This window comes from Trypanosoma theileri (genome assembly GCF_002087225.1).
Source record: "Trypanosoma theileri isolate Edinburgh chromosome Unknown TM35_Tth_42_V1, whole genome shotgun sequence".
Taxonomy (NCBI): domain Eukaryota; phylum Euglenozoa; class Kinetoplastea; order Trypanosomatida; family Trypanosomatidae; genus Trypanosoma; species Trypanosoma theileri.
The window spans coordinates 53,051-71,821 of NW_021639884.1; the positions used below are offsets into that span (position 1 = coordinate 53,051).

The window sequence follows — 18,771 nt, forward strand, 5'->3', positions numbered from 1 at the left end:
ACACACTCGCACACAAACGCATAGTGTAAGAGAAAATGTATTGCTTCTTTTTTTTTTTTTTTCTCCCCCTTTTTCCCATACACTTTTCTTTTGAACCAATCGATCTTTTGGTTTCTAATTGTAATTAAAATTATTATTATTATGAGTATTGGTTTGATATGCACACACAATGTGTTCTCTCACGAGAGAAAGCAATAACAACTGATTTTTTTTTACATTTTCTTCTTTTGTGCCCCTTTTCTCTCTCTCTCTCTCTATCTCTATCTCACACACACACGAGCACATATATTCTCTGATCTAAACAAAGTTGCATACAACAAAGAAACAGTAAACCTGCAAAACACTATTGTTAACCAAGAAATTACTGGTTTGATGAAAAACCAGAAACAAGCGAGTGAAAGAAAGAGACAAAGAAAAAAAGTAAAAACAATAAAAAAAAAAAGCAACGGAGTTAAAAACAAAAAAAAACAAAGAAAAAAAAATGCGTGACGTTTATAGAAAATAAGTTAAAACAATAGGAATAGTTTCCTCATTACATTTATTTAAGATCATCATTTTTTTTTTTCCCTTTTGATTGCGGGCCTGTTATTTTCTAACCTTTCTCTGTAGAAGCAGACATCAAGACGCTTGAAAACCCCAATAGAGACATCCTTCTTATTCTTATTCTTATTCTTCTTCACACTAATATCCTAACAATGATATTATTTTCCTTTCCTTTCCTTTCCTTCTTTCTCTTTATTTATTCAGTCCCACACCACCAGGGTCTGAAACCTTTTTTCCCTCCTTCTCCTCCTTTCTTTCTTTCTTCCTCATTTAAAACCAATGGAATTCCTTTTTCTTTTTCCACGCAGAAATAACCCCCAAGAAGTAAAAAAAAAAAAAAAACACGAACAAAGAAAGAAACTATACGATCGCTTCTTCACACTATTATCTATTCCATATCCTCATCCACTGTACGCACAAGGGCTGGATTATATCCCATATTCAACAATGTATTCCGCACCGCCCTCTGCATAGCTGGTGGACCACAAATAGCAACAAGAAGATCATCAGATGGTGGCTGCAGTGTTTTCTGCAGAGATGGACGGTCTATAAAGCCAACACCACCTGTCCATCCCTCAGGAGGACTGTTGAGTACAAAATCACAGGCAAACTTATCAGGATTCGATTTAGCATAATCTTGTAAAGTACTACGGTAGGTCAATTCATCATACTCTTCAGAGGCGTAGATGAGTCGAATAGATTCCGTAGTTTCCACAAAAGGACGTTCCAAAGCGGCACGAATAATTTGAAGCATTGGAGCCACTCCTGTACCACCCGCAATTAAACCAAATTGTCGAATAACATGTCCTCGAAAGATAATTTGTTTTGTATTTGGGTCACGATCAATACGAAGACCTGTACAGGCTTTAATCTCAACAGAGTCACCTGGACGCATGGCAGAAATCCACTCACATAATGTTCCCTTATCACCACGGGCGAGAATAGAAATTGTACCACGTTCCTCTGGTAATGTAATAGGACTGTAATATCCAATAAGTTGTCTTCCATCCCATTCACCTCTGATAGCAATAAATTGACCAAGACTTAAACCAGAACGTTGTAAGGCACCAGGAAGGTTAAAACGTAATACACGAGAACCAGCACCAAACTGTTCACTACGGCGCGATTCACGCACCACAACGGAGGTCCACTTTTCTGTTGATAGAGCCGAATCCCGCTTTTGCAAAATTGTTGCCGCACGATCACCCGCAATCTTTCCAAACACCACACACTCCAGTAGAGAATTACCACCAAGTCGATTACCACCATGAACACCTCCTGTTACTTCACCTGCTCCAAACAATCCACGAATTGGACGTTGATCTTCAAGAATGTTCATTGAATGATGCTCCTGCAGTATTTCTGCCGCTGCCGAAATAAGGCATCCACCCATAGTGTAGTGAATAGATGGGGTAACAAAGGCAACATAGAAAGGACCTTGTGGACCGAGAACACATGGGAATACAGATTTTCCTGTCTTTAGACATCTCGACCCATTCCTACTGGTAGCCTCATAAGTTACCAGAGTTTGATGCAGAGTCTCCTGACTGCAACCAATTAATTCTGCCAGTTCATGTTCATCTTCTACACGTTTGAATACACCCAATACATTCCAGTAATAACCAAGGGCGTTTCTACCAAACAACTCTGCAGCTGCCTCATTAAGTATACAGTAAGCAAAACGACTGCCTTTAGATTCTGGATACTCATTATCCTGCATATTGATAGCCTTTGATACAACAGAGCGGAGATCGAGCTCATTTACAAAACGTTCACCCTTATTGTTTAACAGAATACCACCAGATCCACGAAGTGCCTCTGGGCCAAGGTATTTTGTTGGGCTTGCCGGATCTTTAGGGTCAATAAGACCAGTCGGGTGTAGTTGTATCTTGTCCATATCCACAAGAGTTGCACCAAGGCGACGGGCAAGTTTTACACCATCACCAGTGGCCCAAGGACCGTTGGTTGTGGGCGTACCAAATAAATGTGGGGCATACTCACGTAAGAGTGACTTTCCTTCACGATCGTTAGAGAAACCACCAGTAGCAAGAATGACAGAATCAGCCGTTAAAGTCATTTGCTCCTTCTCTTCACCATTGGACTTCACATAGGTTACACCAGTCACATGTACTTCATGTCCACCGTCTGGAGTGCCATGAGTTTCATGCATCAATGCCTTTACGGAAGTATTCTCCATAATTGTAATGTGATCAGAAAGATTATTACGGATGTGTCGCTCAAGTGTTTGCATAATAGTATAACCAATGGGTACTGGAGTACCATCCGGCATATCAGGAGCGCGGTGTGTACGTTTACGGCTGTGTCCTCCAAGTTGTGAGAGTACAGTCAATGGAACACCAAGAGAGGAAAGCCATCCAATGGCATCACCACTCTTTACAGAGAGGGCACGCACCAGTCCAGGTGCACACATACCTCCCAAACCTGAAAGATATGTATCACGTTCAAAGGTTTTGCAGTTATCATAAATATCTTTTAAAGCCTGTGCACGTGTACCCCAACCATTAATACCAGATGTAGCTTTGGCACTATTACCACCAAGTTTAGACTCTTTTTCCATAAGAATAACTTGAGCACCACAACTAGCTGCCTCAATTGCAGCTGATAAACCAGCAAGTCCACCACCAATAACAATAACACGAGCAGGTAATGAACCAGCAATACGTTCCTGCCGTAATTCAGGAGTTTCACGTGCAATTTCATACATGTGAGCAAGACGTTCTTCTTCACGTGTATAGGCGGCATAATTGGTTACACGGTTTCGGGAATGACGCCAGGTTTCCAACATATATCGTACCTTTACAGTATCACGTTTAATAACACTTGCTGTGGCAAGGGCATCCGCGTACATGGCACTATAACACTTTACAGAAACTTGAGCGAGTTCATCATCTACAGGTTCTAATAATCCTTTCTTTTTCCAATCAAACAAGCTGCAACGAACGCCATGTTTCTTGTTAAAAACAACATTTTCATAATCTCCACTTGTACATAACGCTTCATCATCAAGATACATAACACGTAGAAGTGCAGCCTTCTCACGTAATACACTCAATTCCTCTACTTCCTTTCCTTCAGCAATGGCTTCTGCACGTTCTCGTACCTCATTTACACTTGGTGGACGTGTAACGGCTATAGCCCAAGGAAGACGTTGATAATTCACACCGGAAGCACGACAGTCACCTCCCCATTCAAATAACACATTGGCTATACCAGCATCATTAAGTTTCTCCACCACACAATCAACGGTATAACCTTTATTAAGACCACCAAGGTCGAGTTTCGCCTCATCGTGTAAACGGGAAATGGTACCTTGAGCTAAATCAACATCAAAGCTACGTGGGAGTGAAAAACGCTCAACTTCTTCTTCAGAAAGTGTTATATCATCCCCATCTTCCTTTAGCATTAAATCACGTAAACGTTTGGCGAGGGGTCCAGTGGCGGGGTCAAAACATGTTCCACTGGAGGTATATACACGAACAGAGCACTCCATAACCCGTAGAAGATGTTCAGACATTTTATGCTTTTCACCAATTGGGAGTTCATTCACCTTAGAGACTTCACTTTCAGGGTTATAGTGATTTAGGTACTTGTTTACCATATCAAAACATTCCTGCAGAATTACTTTTGCTTTGGCTTCTGACTCTTTAGCCAGACTTGCGCCATCCTCAACGATGCGAAGGGTATATGGTACTGTGTGTACAAGACCCTTCAACGTTACCACAACCCGTTCTTCTTCCGCAGGACGTGGTAAATTACTTGAGAGCATTTCTCTCGCCATACGATCACGTTCTTTTGCGGCCCGTACAGGATCTACAATAACCATAGATGCAGAGGATCGACCATCAGGACCACCAGAAGAAAAACGTTGTTGGTAGTTAAGTGTTTGTGAGGGATGGCTTGTACGAGATGTCGTTGAATTCCACCGTAATGCGAGCGTAGTGCTATTGGATGCGAAACATAAGGTTGAAGAAAGCACGACACTATTTGCTTCACCGCGTCTAATACCGGTGGTAATAGACGGGCGGAACAGTAGACGTTTAGTTGAGAGCATTTTTTTAAATAATAGAGAAATAAACAAACAATCAAAAACAAAACAAGAAAACAACCTTTAAATGGAAAAAAAAAGAAAGAGCAATTATTATACTGCTTCCTCCCCTTTTTTTTTTCTTTCTTTCTTTCCTTTTCTTCTCTTTTTTTTCTTTTTTAATTTTATCTGCTACCTTGCACTAATTATGGGGTGCACGTATGAAGTAATGCTCTTTTGAAAACAAATTTTTTTTTTAAGTAGAATTATTTCTTTTTTTTTTTTTCCTCGCTTTTGAATACCTAAAAAATCACATAATAATTGCAAAAAATATGAGAGAAGAAAAACAGTGAGTAAGGGGTAAGAACAGCAAGAGGCGTAGAGGATTCCCCCAATATCCGAGGATATGATAGACCAGAATACACAAAGTATACATTTTCAGGAATAACAAAAACTCTTATATATCGTAATCATAGTATAGTAATATTCATGATAACAATGGCGCATCAAAAAATTAAAAATTTGTTTTCTTCAACAACACATTAAAAATTAGGGTGTTGTTCACGAGTACCACATCATCAAACTTTGATACCGCTCGCAGGCAAAAAAAACGAGGAGAATATTTATAATATTTATAATAATTAGTTTTCTCCCATCAACAGGGTCACCGATGAAGAGTAAGAGTAAAGTTAACTCTTCTTTCACATATCCATTTATTCTTCTTAAATCATTTTTCTTCGTTTTCCAAAATGAACATTTTAATTAGATCTTCTGCTTCCTTAATGCTTTACAAAGAAGAAAAGAGAGTACCTTTATTCTACTTTCCTTCACGCGCACACAGGCACAAAACACAGTGTGTTTATCATGGATTTATAGAAGGGATATTAACATCAAGGTAGCCCATAATCATAAGAGAAGGATATTACCAACATTACACGTAATGCAAACCCATGCAAGTGCCATTACTCGTGTTGCAGTCTCACTGAGATGGTTCTGCTCGTACCACTTCATCAATGGCGTCAACGAGAAGTTCCACTGTCTTCGTTGTCAAACCAGCCATGTTTGCACGACCAGAGGGCAGAACAAACACTCGCTTTTCAATCAACTTCTCACACTGTGCCCTTGTGAGACCAAGGTAAGAGAACATACCAAGCTGCGAAATAACGTGATCCCATGTACCGGGTGTACCACGCTTCTTAAGACCATCAAAGACAGCCTGACGCATTTCTTGCACACGGTTTGCCATTAATTGCAGTTCCTCCTCCCACTCACGGCGGAGCTCTGGGTTGCTCATAACAAGATGGGCCAGACGTGCCCCGTGAGCCGGCGGTGTGGAGTACATGGCACGGGCAATACTCTCCAGCTGCGCCTCCAGTGCTGGTGCCTTCTCTTCCTTTGCCAAAACAAGAGAGCACACGCCCACACGCTCCGAGTAGAGACCCATATTCTTCGAGAAGGACTGTGCGAGCATAATCTCCAAGCCCTCGCGCACAAACAGCCTGATGGCGTACGCATCGTTGTCAAGACTTCCTGTAGCGTATCCTTGGTATGCACAGTCAAAGAAGGCGATGAGGTTGCGCTGCTTGACCACCTCTGCAATCTTCGCCCACTGCTCCTTCGTGGGATCCACACCCGTGGGGTTGTGTGCACAGGCGTGCAGAATGATCACACTGCGCTCAGGAGCATTGCTGATATCAGCGATGAGGCCTTCAAAGTCAAGACTGCGTGTTGCGGGGTTGTAGTAGCGGTACTTGCGGGTGTTGGACAGTCCGGCAGCTTCCATCACAGCGTAATGGTTAGGCCATGTTGGGTCAGAGATGTACACTGGTGTTTCACGCGAGAGAACCTTTGCAATAAGGTGTGCGCCCATGCTCAGTGAACCAGTTCCACTCAACCCCTGTGCAGCTGCAATGCGGGAACGCGGCACGCAATCACCGTAGGCGAGCTTCAGCGCTTCCTCAATGAATGGAGCGAATCCCTTCATTGGCAGATACTCTTTGTTTGGGCAAATTTCCGTCACAAGACGGTGCTCTGCCTTCTCAACCACCTTAAGTGGATAGGGGCGTCCATCAGCATCACGGTATGCGCCAACGATAAGATCCGCCTTTGGTTCAGGCGCTTTCTTGGCTTCCAATGATAGAGCGAAGATCGCATCTGGTGGGACCGAAGGTACATTTTCCCAGAAGCTTGTCGATGCCATCTTAATTATCTTTTACGTGTGAATGCGTGCTTTTTTCGGTTTTTCTGATATTGCCATGCGTTAACAAACAATACCAATGTGATGAGGAGAGAAAGAAAAAGAAAGAAGAAGGAGAGAGGGAAAATGCGAGGATATTTAATGGACATCCATTTAGCCACCCAGGAGTAGAGAGAGCGAGAGAGAAAGTCAGAGTAGAGACCCCTAATTGAAATGAGGTTTCCTTGTATGTTTGTAAGAAGGGGTAAAAATATGAGAAATAGAAGGCGTTCTTTCTAAAGAGATGCCTCTTTTATAATTTATGATTGTCTTGCAAAAAGAAAGAAAACATTTTTTTTTTTGTATTTCTTTTGTATATAATTAACGTAGGAAACAAGAAGTAAGTAAAAAAAAAAAAAAAAGCAGGATGCAAATCCTGAGAGGCGCCTGAACAAATATTAGGTAATCTTAACTCTTTTGTTGACGGTTTGACTCTCAATATCCCTAAAAACGTATTTGCGAGGAGGAACCCTCATACAGTTCCCTTGGTCTCTCTTCGTACCATATGGAAGGAAGGGATTTAATTGATAAAGAAAAAAAACAAACAAAAAAGAAACACATCCCTTGGGATGTGTAATAAGCCTACCGTTTAACCTTTTTCTTTTTAGAAGCATAGTAGAGAATGTCGCATGAGAACCAATTTCACATTCTTCAATACAAGCATGGAAATTAAAAAAAAAAAGCTTTAATTTCTCAACCAGAAGTGCAAAAAAAAAAAAAAAAAACAACAAAAAACAAGAACATAGTAGGAGTCATAGAAGCAAATACAAGTTTGGGAATCAATACGACGTTCATTAGAGACTACTAAAGTTCCGCGATTCACAAATCCTATCTACACGAGATTTACATTAATGCAACGGTTCTGTATCTCTCTCTCCATTTCCAGGAAACAAAAGTGAAAGAAGTCTGCCCTACCACAGGCACCAATGTGAAAAAAAAAGGTAACATCAGATTAGGCGAGAGAGTACATTTCATCATGTTTGCCTCTACAAGAAGAAAAATGAAATTACATATTCACGTAAAAAAACACGAACGTAAAATATTCTATGAATCGGTCTCCTATTACAGACAGACCAAACTTGTAGTCAACTCACCCGTACATTATAAATGAAAAAAAACTATTTCTTACGGCTTCGCGCAGGAAAAAAAAATCCAAACAACAACAATATCATTATCATCTATTCATATCCTCATTAAACCACATGACAACTCTATGCAAGTGCCATTACTCGTGTTGCAGTCTCACTGAGATGGTTCTGCTCGTACCACTTCATCAATGGCGCCAACGAGAAGTTCCACTGTCTTCGTTGTCAAACCAGCCATGTTTGCACGACCAGAGGGCAGAACAAACACTCGCTTTTCAATCAACTTCTCACACTGTGCCCTTGTGAGACCAAGGTAAGAGAACATACCAAGCTGCGAAATAACGTGATCCCATGTACCGGGTGTGCCACGCTTCTTAAGACCATCAAAGACAGCCTGACGCATTTCTTGCACACGGTTTGCCATTAATTGCAGTTCCTCCTCCCACTCACGGCGGAGCTCTGGGTTGCTCATAACAAGATTGGCCAAACGTGCCCCGTGAGCCGGCGGTGTGGAGTACATGGCACGGGCAATACTCTCCAGCTGCGCCTTCAGTGCTGGTGCCTTCTCTTCCTTTGCCAAAACAAGAGAGCACACGCCCACACGCTCCGAGTAGAGACCCATATTCTTCGAGAAGGACTGTGCGAGCATAATCTCCAAGCCCTCGCGCACAAACAGCCTGATGGCGTACGCATCGTTGTCAAGACTTCCTGTAGCATATCCTTGGTATGCACAGTCAAAGAAGGCGATGAGGTTGCGCTGCTTGACCACCTCTGCAATCTTCGCCCACTGCTCCTTCGTGGGATCCACACCCGTGGGGTTGTGTGCACAGGCGTGCAGAAGGATCACACTGCGCTCAGGAGCATTGCTGATATCAGCGATGAGGCCTTCAAAGTCAAGACTGCGTGTTGCGGGGTTGTAGTAGCGGTACTTGCGGGTGTTGGACAGTCCGGCAACATTCATCACAGCGTAATGGTTAGGCCATGTTGGGTCAGAGATGTACACTGGTGTTTCACGCGAGAGGACTCTGGCAATCAAGCGTGCACCCAAGCTCAGTGAACCAGTTCCACTCAACCCCTGAACTGCCACAATGCGGGAACGCGGCACGCAATCACCGTAGGCGAGCTTCAGCGCTCCCTCAATGAATGGAGCAAGCCCCGACATTGGCAGATACTCTTTGTTTGGGCAAATTTCCGTCACAAGAAGGTGCTCTGCCTTCTCAACCACCTTAAGTGGATAGGGGCGTCCATCAGCATCACGGTATGCGCCAATGATAAGATCCGCCTTTGGTTCAGGTGCTTTTGAGGCCTCCACAAATAGAGCGAAGATCGCATCTGGTGGGACCGAAGGTACATTTTCCCAGAAGCTTGTCGATGCCATCTTAATTATCTTTTACGTGTGAATGCGTGCTTTTTTCGGTTTTTCTGATATTGCCATGCGTTAACAAACAATACCAATGTGATGAGGAGAGAAAGAAAAAGAAAGAAGAAGGAGAGAGGGAAAAGAATAACAGTGAAGTGAATACACCCACAGAGAGTAGGATATGTATACCGTGGATACAGTTTTTATTTCCTTGGTTTGCAGGATGGAAGTCTCCCTTTGAATAAATAAAGTAAAAGCCAAGAAAGGAAGGAGGGGAACGAAAGAGCACCATCCCCACATTCGGTGGGCGTGATACCCGTAGCGATGTGTTTTTGTTTGTTGTTTAGGTTCCAGGAACAGAAATAGAACACACGCGCAAAAAAGATATATAAATATATATACCGGTTTATTTGTGTAAACGTTCCAGAAAATAGTTTGTGTATTTGTGGTTTAAATCGGTAGCTGCAAGGACGGTGCGGGGTATACGCTGCCCCCAATTTGTGGGGGCTGCAGAGTAGGATGGATGTGATAAGTGGAGTTATTACCATTCTCAGACTGCAATACCTGGTCTTCAACAATGGATCTCACTCTTGCAATAACTTCTTCCACAGGAATAGGATGTCGTTCCTGGGAGCTGTTTAGTAGAAGGGAGTCAAGGTTTTCGCGAGAACGTAAGGAGCGGCGGTCAGCTATTTGAAGTGCTGCAACAGGGTCCACAGTAACGGGGGTTACGTTTTGTTGTTGGTTGGGATCTCTTGTCTCACCCACATCTGTAACCGTTGAATACGTGCCAAAGATATTACAGGAGGCAGAAAAGCTATCACTGGCCACAAATGAGCTTCCAATGCCAAGGAATTCATCTTCAGAAGCTCCATACTGAGCTCGCCGTGTAAAGGACATAGCCTCCATAGTACTAATTAGAAGTTCACTTCGTGAATGAGCCAGTTGCACATTGTTCTCCCTAAAATTGTTGTTACATTCATCATATTCATCCTCCGTGTTGACGCTAACTGTATTGCCATAATCAGATTCCATCACACACCCAGCGAGTTCAGAAAGGCGCTGTCGAAGCAATGCCCTGTCTATGTCACTATCAACGATAAAGAAATCATTATCATCCCTTGCTTGAGAGACCATCGGTACGGGCCGGCTATTCTCTGTTAATTTATGTTCAGTGGATGTCACCACTCTTGATGGCACAGAGGGAGAAGGGGAGGCCTCTGTAAATGCAGCCCATTCTTCTTCATCGTCTTCTTCTTCTTCTTCGTTGCCCTCATCGGTACCTTTATTCACCTCTGCGACTATGTATTCCTCGGGATATGCATTCACGACTTCATCTGGAAGAGGTTCAATTATAACGGGTTCATTCTCATCGAAATGCACCGTTTTTTGCCGTACCCCGAAAACGTTTTCCTTAGCGGCTGAATCTGCAACTGTGGAATTCACAGCTGTTCCCGGGTTTCCTTCACCTTCATTCTTATGCAGGAGATGCAATTCATCTTGGTGCTCTGAGGAAGAGTGAAAGGACATTGGAGGGGCAGTAGCATCAATAGGAACCTTTTCTAACGATGTTTGAGATGGTGACGCCTCCACAAATTCCCCGAAATCATCATCTTCTTCATTGTGGTTACTGGAACCCTCATTGTGATCATCTAAACCATCATTGTGATCATCTAAACCCTCATTGTGATCACCGGACCCTTCATTCTTATGCAGGAGATGCAATTCATCTTGGTGCCCTGAGGAAGAGTGAAAGAGCATTGGAGGGGCAGTAGCATCAACAGGAACTTTTTCTAACGATGTTTGAGATGGTGACGCCTCCACAAATTCCCCGAAATCACCGTCATCTTCTTCATTGTGGTTACTGGAACCCTCATTGTGATCACCTGAACCCTCATTGTGATCATCTGAACTCTCACTGTGATCACCTGAACCCCCATTGTGGTTACCTGAGCCTTCATTGTGGTTACCTGAACCCTCATTGTTATTACCCGAACCCCCATTGTGGTTACCTGAACCCTCATTGTTATTACCTGAACCTTCATTGTGGTTACCTGAACCCTCATTGTTATTACCTGAACCCTCATTGTGGTTACCTGAACCCTCATTGTTATTACCTGAGCCTTCATTGTGGTTACCTGAACCCTCATTGTGATTACCTGAACCCTCATTGTGGTTACCTGAACTCTCATTGTGGTCACCTGAACCTTCATTGTGATTACCTGAACCCTCATCCTGTGTTTCATTTCCTTCTTCTGGTTTAAGGAGGGTCCTGTTATCTTCAATGTAGTTGTTAGTACTACCATAGTCGTCGTTGTTTCTGTTGACGTGGGGGATTTGTAGAGGGCTATTGATTGCTGTCGCGTCATTAGGACCACCACCACTACCACTACTATACGTTCTAGAGGGACTCAATAAAGGTAAATCTGCAGCATTGAGCGTGGCAGTGTGTGATAGTCTTGGTACCGAGTCAGACACAAGGGATCCTGGCGCAACATTGCTAGTGAGAGAAAGGGCATTGTTGTCCTCCAGAGTGATAGGATTTCCTAATAGGGGTGTTGGGCTTTTTGAAGGGGATTGCTTCTCAGGTGTACCTGTAATAGGAGACTCATAGTTAGCCCCACTTATTGCGCTGACAATTGACATGAAATGTATTCTGTCAGAATTAACAGCGGATTTCAATAATGAAGTTGATTTAAGGGGATATGGTTTCACCAGTACTTCTGAAGCTTGTTTATGATTCCTGTTCTTGTTGTTATTGCTGTGATTCCCCCTCCCTTGTTCTAGTTCACATATGTCATCTTCGGCAACAGTTGTCACTGTTTCTTCTCCCATTGTTGTACGGGGAGCGATTGTGGATTCTAGTTCATTATGTAGCGGTTCATCATCGTTATTCTTTACATATGCCGGATAACCCAATTGGTGTGTGCGCTCTGTAAAGTCTAATACTTGGCCAGTGGAGCTATGGGAAGCGATGGAACACACTGTCTCTGTCCTAGTACCAAATGTTTCACTGAACCCCACAGAGGTTTCCTGCATTGCATAACTAAAGAGCAAAGGATCATTGTGCGCATCTGCTTTAAATGCAGTTATAATTTCCGCCGTTTCTGCGTCCACTTCACCTGGGGGACTCAAAGGAGGCGGAGAACACCTTTCAAGAGAGAGGCCACATAACCGTAATGGTGTACTGCAGTTACTATCGTGGGTGAGAGGTATGATCGGGTTTTCATCACCACGTGCTATACGAGCAAATCCTAAAATATCACTGGAATTAACAGGTCTTGCTGGTGTCAAAGTGGTATACGTATTATCAGGCTGTAAGTGTCCTGGCATTATACCACTACTGCTATCAGCATTGTCATTAGTATTCATATTACTTCGTCTACTATTAGTAAAAGATTGATTACTAATAATAGTAGGTGAGTTTGTTTGTACTGTACTTCGAGTTTCTGTCAATTTACCAAATGTATCCGTTCCACTAAGTGAAAAGAAATCTGATGCCGTTGTTGTTCCTGTAGTAGCAAGTTGTGGTACGGTTTGTACTAGTAATTGAGCTGCACTTGAATCCAATCGTGCCAAAAGTACGGTACAGTCTGTAGTAGTAAGAGTAGAGGTGAGAGTATCCTCACCAAGGTGTAGTGGAAGGGTGGAGTTCATCGTAGACTCCTGCATGGGATGTAAGAAATTGTTAACACTTGTTGCAGTGAGTGATTGCATTTGTTCTGCAAATAAAGATTCAAATGTAATACTTTGCCCTGTAGTAGTAGTAGTAGTAGTAGTAGTAGTAGTAGTATTAGATGTACCAACTGTTGTGGCCATCATATTCTCATGTGCCTCAACTACAGCATTCACTGCAGATGTCCTAGGGGGGAACTGAGCAAACGTTTCTTGATCATAATTAATATTTTCTATATGAGTACTGTTATTTTGTTTGATAAAGAGATTTGTACTACTGCCATATTCGCCGTTATGGAATTTTTCACTGATAACGTTTTTTTTCTGGTTCTCGTACTCAGTTAAACTACGCATAAAATCATTACTACACTTATCACCATTACCGTTACTGAGTATATGGGGTGAGAGTGTAGCCACTTCTTGATCTCCTGCTTCTTTAGACATGCCAAATGAAAAAGAAAATAAGAGGCCACTACACCCTTTTCAACGTTTCCTGTTAATTTCCCTTTAAGGTCTGCACGTTGTATTATCTCAGAGAACCCAAAACAATGGGGAGGGGGGAATAAAAGAGTAAGCAAAATACTATTTTTTTTTTCTTTTCTTTTTTTTTTTTTTGCACTTCCTATTTATACACCTTTTTAAATACAATGTGTACAAGAAGAATAAACAAAAGAAAAGAAAAGAAAAAAAAAAGGATTAAATGTATATATATAATAAATGGTAGGAGTAAAAGTAAAAAAGCCACAGCAGCAGCGGCAAAGAAAAGAGGATTTGCACACAGATAATACAGAGTAAATACAGTGATAGTGGGTGACGCAATGATGAGAGAGAGAGAGAGAGAGACCTAGAATATGTATATATGTATATATACAGAATTAGAAAAATAATAATAGTTTAGAATGAGATACAAAACCCACAACAACAATAAAAAAAAAAACAACTCAATCATCTATATTTCCTCCATTTTCAGAATCCTCAAGACCATATAATCGACGCAGTTCAGACATTACCTCTTCCTTTGACATGACACTTCGCCCTGTTCCCACTACTCCTCCTCCTCCTCCTACTGATGATGCTGTTGTTGTTGTTGTTCTTGTTGCTGTTGCTGTTCCACCAGCTTTTACTACAGATGAGAGAAAGTGAGAACTACGCTCTGGAGCCACAGGGTCCATAACTGTAGATGAAGGTCTCCTATGTAATTGTTGTTGTCGATGTTGTTGTTGTTGGAGAATGGGAGTTAAAGTGCCTTGAACGGCTGTGGAGTCACCATACAAACGATGGATCTTATCTACAAGATTAGCCTTTGCCACTTCTTCATCCGTCATGGTGACAACATCCCTTTGCCATTCTGGTAATAGTTGTGATAATATCGGGTTAACTTTCTGTGTAATGGTTGCTGTGGTTGTTGTGGTTGCGGAATCAACATTTTGCCAACTTTCTAATTGTTCCCCTGTCACTTGTATTTTCCATGGATCTAAGTATACACCTGATGAGGAGGAGGATCCGTAGGCCATATTATCATTAGTGGGATCTCCCTTGCGTATGGAACTCATCTGATCTATATAAGAGGGAATAACACCATTCATTCTAGTAGTTTTAGTTGGAACTGGTACTGATGCTTCTGCTTCTGCTTCTGTTAATGTTTCTTTATGTGAGTTATTCATTCGTTGTACACATGGAGTTTTATTCACAATGCTACTAGTACCACCACCAGAAAAACTATTACTTCTCTTTACTTGTCCTGGTATCTGCCGTGTATGAGAAGATACGGATTTCATACTTGCCGTATATGAAGCACGATAGTGTTGTTGTTGTTCTTTGAGATGTACAAGTGCGGCAAGTTGCTTCTCCAGTAGTTTTTGGTGTTCTGCACGGCATAATGCCAATACCAATTCACGATCACGTTCATTCTCTTCTTGCATGATGCGTACAACTTCACGAAGTTTTTTATTTGCCATTTTTTTTCCTCCCACCCACTCCTTTAACGTTATTTCAAATGGCTTTTTTTTTGTTTGTGATATTCAACAATCTTCTCAAGGTAACAGATATATATATATATATATATATATATATAGACTTCTTTCACTTCCAACCAAATCTATACAGTTACTGTTACTGGTAATAGTAGTAAATAACACCACGTAGTTTGTTTACACAAGAATGGGATAGAAACAAGAAAAAAAAAAAACCAGAAAGTAAATAGGATATTATGCAGTACACTTACAAATTCTCTACACTCACATAGAAGGAAAACACTGACAATCAGAGAGAAATAGAAACAGTAACAAAAATAACTCAAAAAAACAGCAACCATAACCCCTCTTTCCACACCATTATAAGAGTTGATAATATATATATATATATATATATATATATATATATATATATATATATATACTCTTTCCTCCTCTTCCTTTCTCTCTCTCTCTCTCTCTCTCTCTCTATTTATTTTGCCTCTTCATCCCACAATACGGCTGTGCAGTACTCTTTCCCCTTCCTCCATATATTCCGCCCGTCGCACGATCATCTCAGATTCAAATAGAGATAACTGCGAGACACACGCCGCACCCATCCACGCCGCAAATCGCCGCTCCTCCGCTGCAGCCGCGGCCACACGAACAGTACACCCACGCGGTGTGCGGCGCAGGAGTTCCGCAAGAAAACGTTGACCAAAACCGCCTAATAAAGTAGCCCCACCAGTTAAATAAACACATCTACACAACTCGGCACGTAATTCAACATCGGCTATCCGCACCGCATCCGCGACGAGATCAGCCACACCGGCGTGTTCATGGCCAATAAGAGCGGGTGTAAATAAAACTTCCGCTGCTTGTTGTAATTCACATCCAAGTGTGAGTTCTGTCCCATCCGGTAGACGATGTCGTGTCGTGTTTGTATTCATGTGAGTATTAGAAACTGCATCTACTAGTCCAAGTAAAGCGGCATCATCCTTCTCCTTTATTGCTTTATTATTATTATTATTATTATTATTATTATTATTATTATTATTATTATTATTATTATCCTCCTCTGTGTAAGTGGTAGGATTCCCACCAAAGCCCACCACACTGACAGGAGATGGTAATAATGGTGTAGGACTAACTTCACAACAATGCTCTTTAATTGTACGTACAAGTTCACGTTCCGATCCACAGCGGGATGGATTAAAACTACGTACCACCTTATCATGATAATGTTTACTATTATTACTATTATTACCACTATTACTATTATTACCACTATTACTATTAAGTACATTATAGTAACTACCATACTCCCGCATTAAACGTTGAAGATATTGAGTTACCGCACCTCCACCAAAGTCTACTCGCTGCATCATTTCCGTTACGGCATATCCCTGCACTGCAGCCGCAACAGAAGAAACACCTTCTCCTATATCTAATACTATTCCTGTTGTATTTCCAGTTGCATAAAGAGAGAGTAATGGGGCTATACCTACACACATTCCTGAAATATTTTCTTCTTCAAAAAGTATTTGAGCCACTCGTGCCCGTTGTGGTCTAGAACTAAATGGATGTTCAATCCAAAAGAAATTCTTTTCATTAAGGGATGTACTTAACTGTTCTCCTGCTTGTGTTAATAACAATTGCCAAGCATCCCAGTCTACAATATTGCCATGTTGAATGGGATAGGAAAGATGTAAAAGACCACGACGCTCCGCAGCCTCAATCCCAACAGCAGTTATTCCCATCCCATCATTTGATGAAGTTGTGGTTAAGGATGATTGTGGAGATAATTGAAAAAGTGGTTTATACTTGGCACGTCCAGCCAGTGAGGGAAGGACTACGGGGAGAGTGGAGGTACTACTCCCTACCTTTACAGTGCCTGAACCAGCATCTAGTATAATAGTACTACTCTGCATATATATATATATATATATATATATATATATATATATATATACAAGTTAACAAACAACAATCTCTACTACTACTAGAAACAGCAGCTACTCCTTTTTTTTTTTCCTTTTCTTTTTCTATCTATAGTTATTTCCGTCCTAACAGATTTAGAAAGTATGTAATGAATAAAAAAAATAAAATAAATGAAAAAAACTGAAAGAAATATTTGATGAAAACAGACACACACACACAGAGAGTATACATCCAAATACAGGAGAAAACACCAATACATAAGCAAATACAAAGTATTATGGTTAATATGACAAACAAATGAAAAAGGAATATATACAAGAAACGTTCTTCTACCCACCTCTCTCTCTCTCTCTCTCACTCACTCTTTATATATAAATATATATATACGTACGTAATAACGATAGTTCGCGTCATGTCGCTTAAATTTCTTATCTTTATTTCCTTTTGAATTTTTATTTCTTAAACTTTGAGGAGATAACATTAATCCACCCTCTTTTCAAAATATATAAATAGATCTCCATTTCATCCCGTTATTCTTTTTCTCTTTCTTAGCCATTTTTTTATTAATCTTATTTCGTCATTGTAGATTCTGCGAGGGATGCCAAAAGAGTACTAAGCTCATCCTTAGCTGAGTGAACTTCCTCTTTAAACCCAAGTTCCTCTTTTTCTTCTTTCTGTTGTAGTTGTTGTTGTTGCTGTAGTTGTTGTTGAAAAGATGTGTACTTCCGTGTGGGACCACTACTCGTACTCCTTTGAATACGTTGTAATCGCACTTCCATTAAAGAAACATTACGTTGATGTTCTAATGCCATTTTATGTGAGAGTTCCTCCGCCTCTAAACGTTGTTGTTTTTCACAACGCAGTGCTGTCTGAAGTGTAGATATCATTTGCCGTAATCGCAGGCTTGAGGTAACCGTCTCCGCAGCTATTTCCCCTCCATTACTCCTGTTACCATTACTACTAACAGAGCTCACATTCATACTATTATTATTATTATTATTATTATTATTATTATTATTATTATTACTCTTCTCTGATGAAACTGAAAGGAACAACTGTGAGAATGGAGGAACAGGGTTCTCCTCTACCACTGCAGATTCAACGGCTATCGGTATAGTACCCGTTTCATCCAAGTTACCACTATCATTTATCTTATTTTTATTATTATTATTATTATTATTATTATTATTATTATGAGAACTAATATCTGTTATTAAAGCCAGTGCCTCACTAAGACTATTACGCAATCTTATATTTTCCTGCATAAGAGATTCAATTTGTTGTTGTTGTTGAATCATATTTTGATGCATTCGGTGAATAATGGCATTTCCCTCCAATCGCATTGTATTTAACAATTGTAAGGCTTTATTACGATCTAAAATGGCATTTTGTAATACTGTTTGAGTCTTCTCACCATTGGTATCATCGTCCTCCTCACGGATGAGAAGTGATCGTATTAAAGAAATGAGAGACTCTTCATCATCCTTTTGTAGATGAATAAGATTCTCAATCTTTTCTCGAGCTTGCATGATATTCATCAATTTGGCGGTTATTTCCTTACTTGATACTTTTATCAGTGAAGGGGATGATGATGATGTTGATGAGAGAGGGGGCGGCGTATTTAAACCAGATACTCTCCTTCTTCTTCTTGTTGTTCTTGTTGTTGTTGTAGAATCAGAGATATTTGTATGTGAGAGTTCCTTCTCTTTCTCTCGTTTAGTATTAGTATTAGTATTAGTATTAGTAATAGTATTAACAACAACTGATGGCCATTGTAACTCTAGGGAGTTGTGTGGATCTTCGCATTCCTCTTCTTCTTGTTGTTTGTTGTTATTGTTATTGTGATTACTGTGAGGTTTGTGAGTAGGGGATACGGGAGGAGATGTGGTTTTTCGTCGCTGGTATAAGGATGCGTAGGACATGCACTACTAATA

The 18,771-nt window shown here is 41.0% G+C and overlaps 7 protein-coding genes across 7 annotated transcripts; all 7 read right to left on the reverse strand.

The window, feature by feature from the left end:
* Positions 1–931: 931 nt before the first annotated feature.
* TM35_000421190 (NADH-dependent fumarate reductase) lies at positions 932–4,615 on the reverse strand (the record flags this gene model as incomplete). The annotated part of the gene is made up of 1 exon (XM_029029930.1): positions 932–4,615. One exon carries the CDS (start codon positions 4,613–4,615, stop codon positions 932–934), a length of 3,684 nt encoding a protein of 1,227 aa, XP_028878727.1.
* A 952-nt stretch (positions 4,616–5,567) lies between these two features.
* Positions 5,568–6,788, reverse strand: TM35_000421200 (putative aspartate aminotransferase; the record flags this gene model as incomplete). Its single annotated transcript, XM_029029931.1, has 1 exon — positions 5,568–6,788. The coding sequence occupies one exon, from the start codon at positions 6,786–6,788 to the stop codon at positions 5,568–5,570; it is 1,221 nt and encodes a 406-aa protein (XP_028878728.1).
* A 1,278-nt stretch (positions 6,789–8,066) lies between these two features.
* On the reverse strand, positions 8,067–9,287 carry TM35_000421210 (putative aspartate aminotransferase; the record flags this gene model as incomplete). The annotated part of the gene is made up of 1 exon (XM_029029932.1): positions 8,067–9,287. The coding sequence occupies one exon, from the start codon at positions 9,285–9,287 to the stop codon at positions 8,067–8,069; it is 1,221 nt and encodes a 406-aa protein (XP_028878729.1).
* Positions 9,288–9,719: 432 nt separating this feature from the next.
* TM35_000421220 (uncharacterized protein) lies at positions 9,720–13,388 on the reverse strand (the record flags this gene model as incomplete). Its single annotated transcript, XM_029029933.1, has 1 exon — positions 9,720–13,388. The coding sequence occupies one exon, from the start codon at positions 13,386–13,388 to the stop codon at positions 9,720–9,722; it is 3,669 nt and encodes a 1,222-aa protein (XP_028878730.1).
* Positions 13,389–13,885: 497 nt separating this feature from the next.
* Positions 13,886–14,902, reverse strand: TM35_000421230 (uncharacterized protein; the record flags this gene model as incomplete). Its single annotated transcript, XM_029029934.1, has 1 exon — positions 13,886–14,902. The coding sequence occupies one exon, from the start codon at positions 14,900–14,902 to the stop codon at positions 13,886–13,888; it is 1,017 nt and encodes a 338-aa protein (XP_028878731.1).
* A 500-nt stretch (positions 14,903–15,402) lies between these two features.
* Positions 15,403–16,827, reverse strand: TM35_000421240 (putative actin; the record flags this gene model as incomplete). The annotated part of the gene is made up of 1 exon (XM_029029935.1): positions 15,403–16,827. The coding sequence occupies one exon, from the start codon at positions 16,825–16,827 to the stop codon at positions 15,403–15,405; it is 1,425 nt and encodes a 474-aa protein (XP_028878732.1).
* A 579-nt stretch (positions 16,828–17,406) lies between these two features.
* On the reverse strand, positions 17,407–18,759 carry TM35_000421250 (uncharacterized protein; the record flags this gene model as incomplete). Its single annotated transcript, XM_029029936.1, has 1 exon — positions 17,407–18,759. The coding sequence occupies one exon, from the start codon at positions 18,757–18,759 to the stop codon at positions 17,407–17,409; it is 1,353 nt and encodes a 450-aa protein (XP_028878733.1).
* Positions 18,760–18,771: the final 12 nt, after the last annotated feature.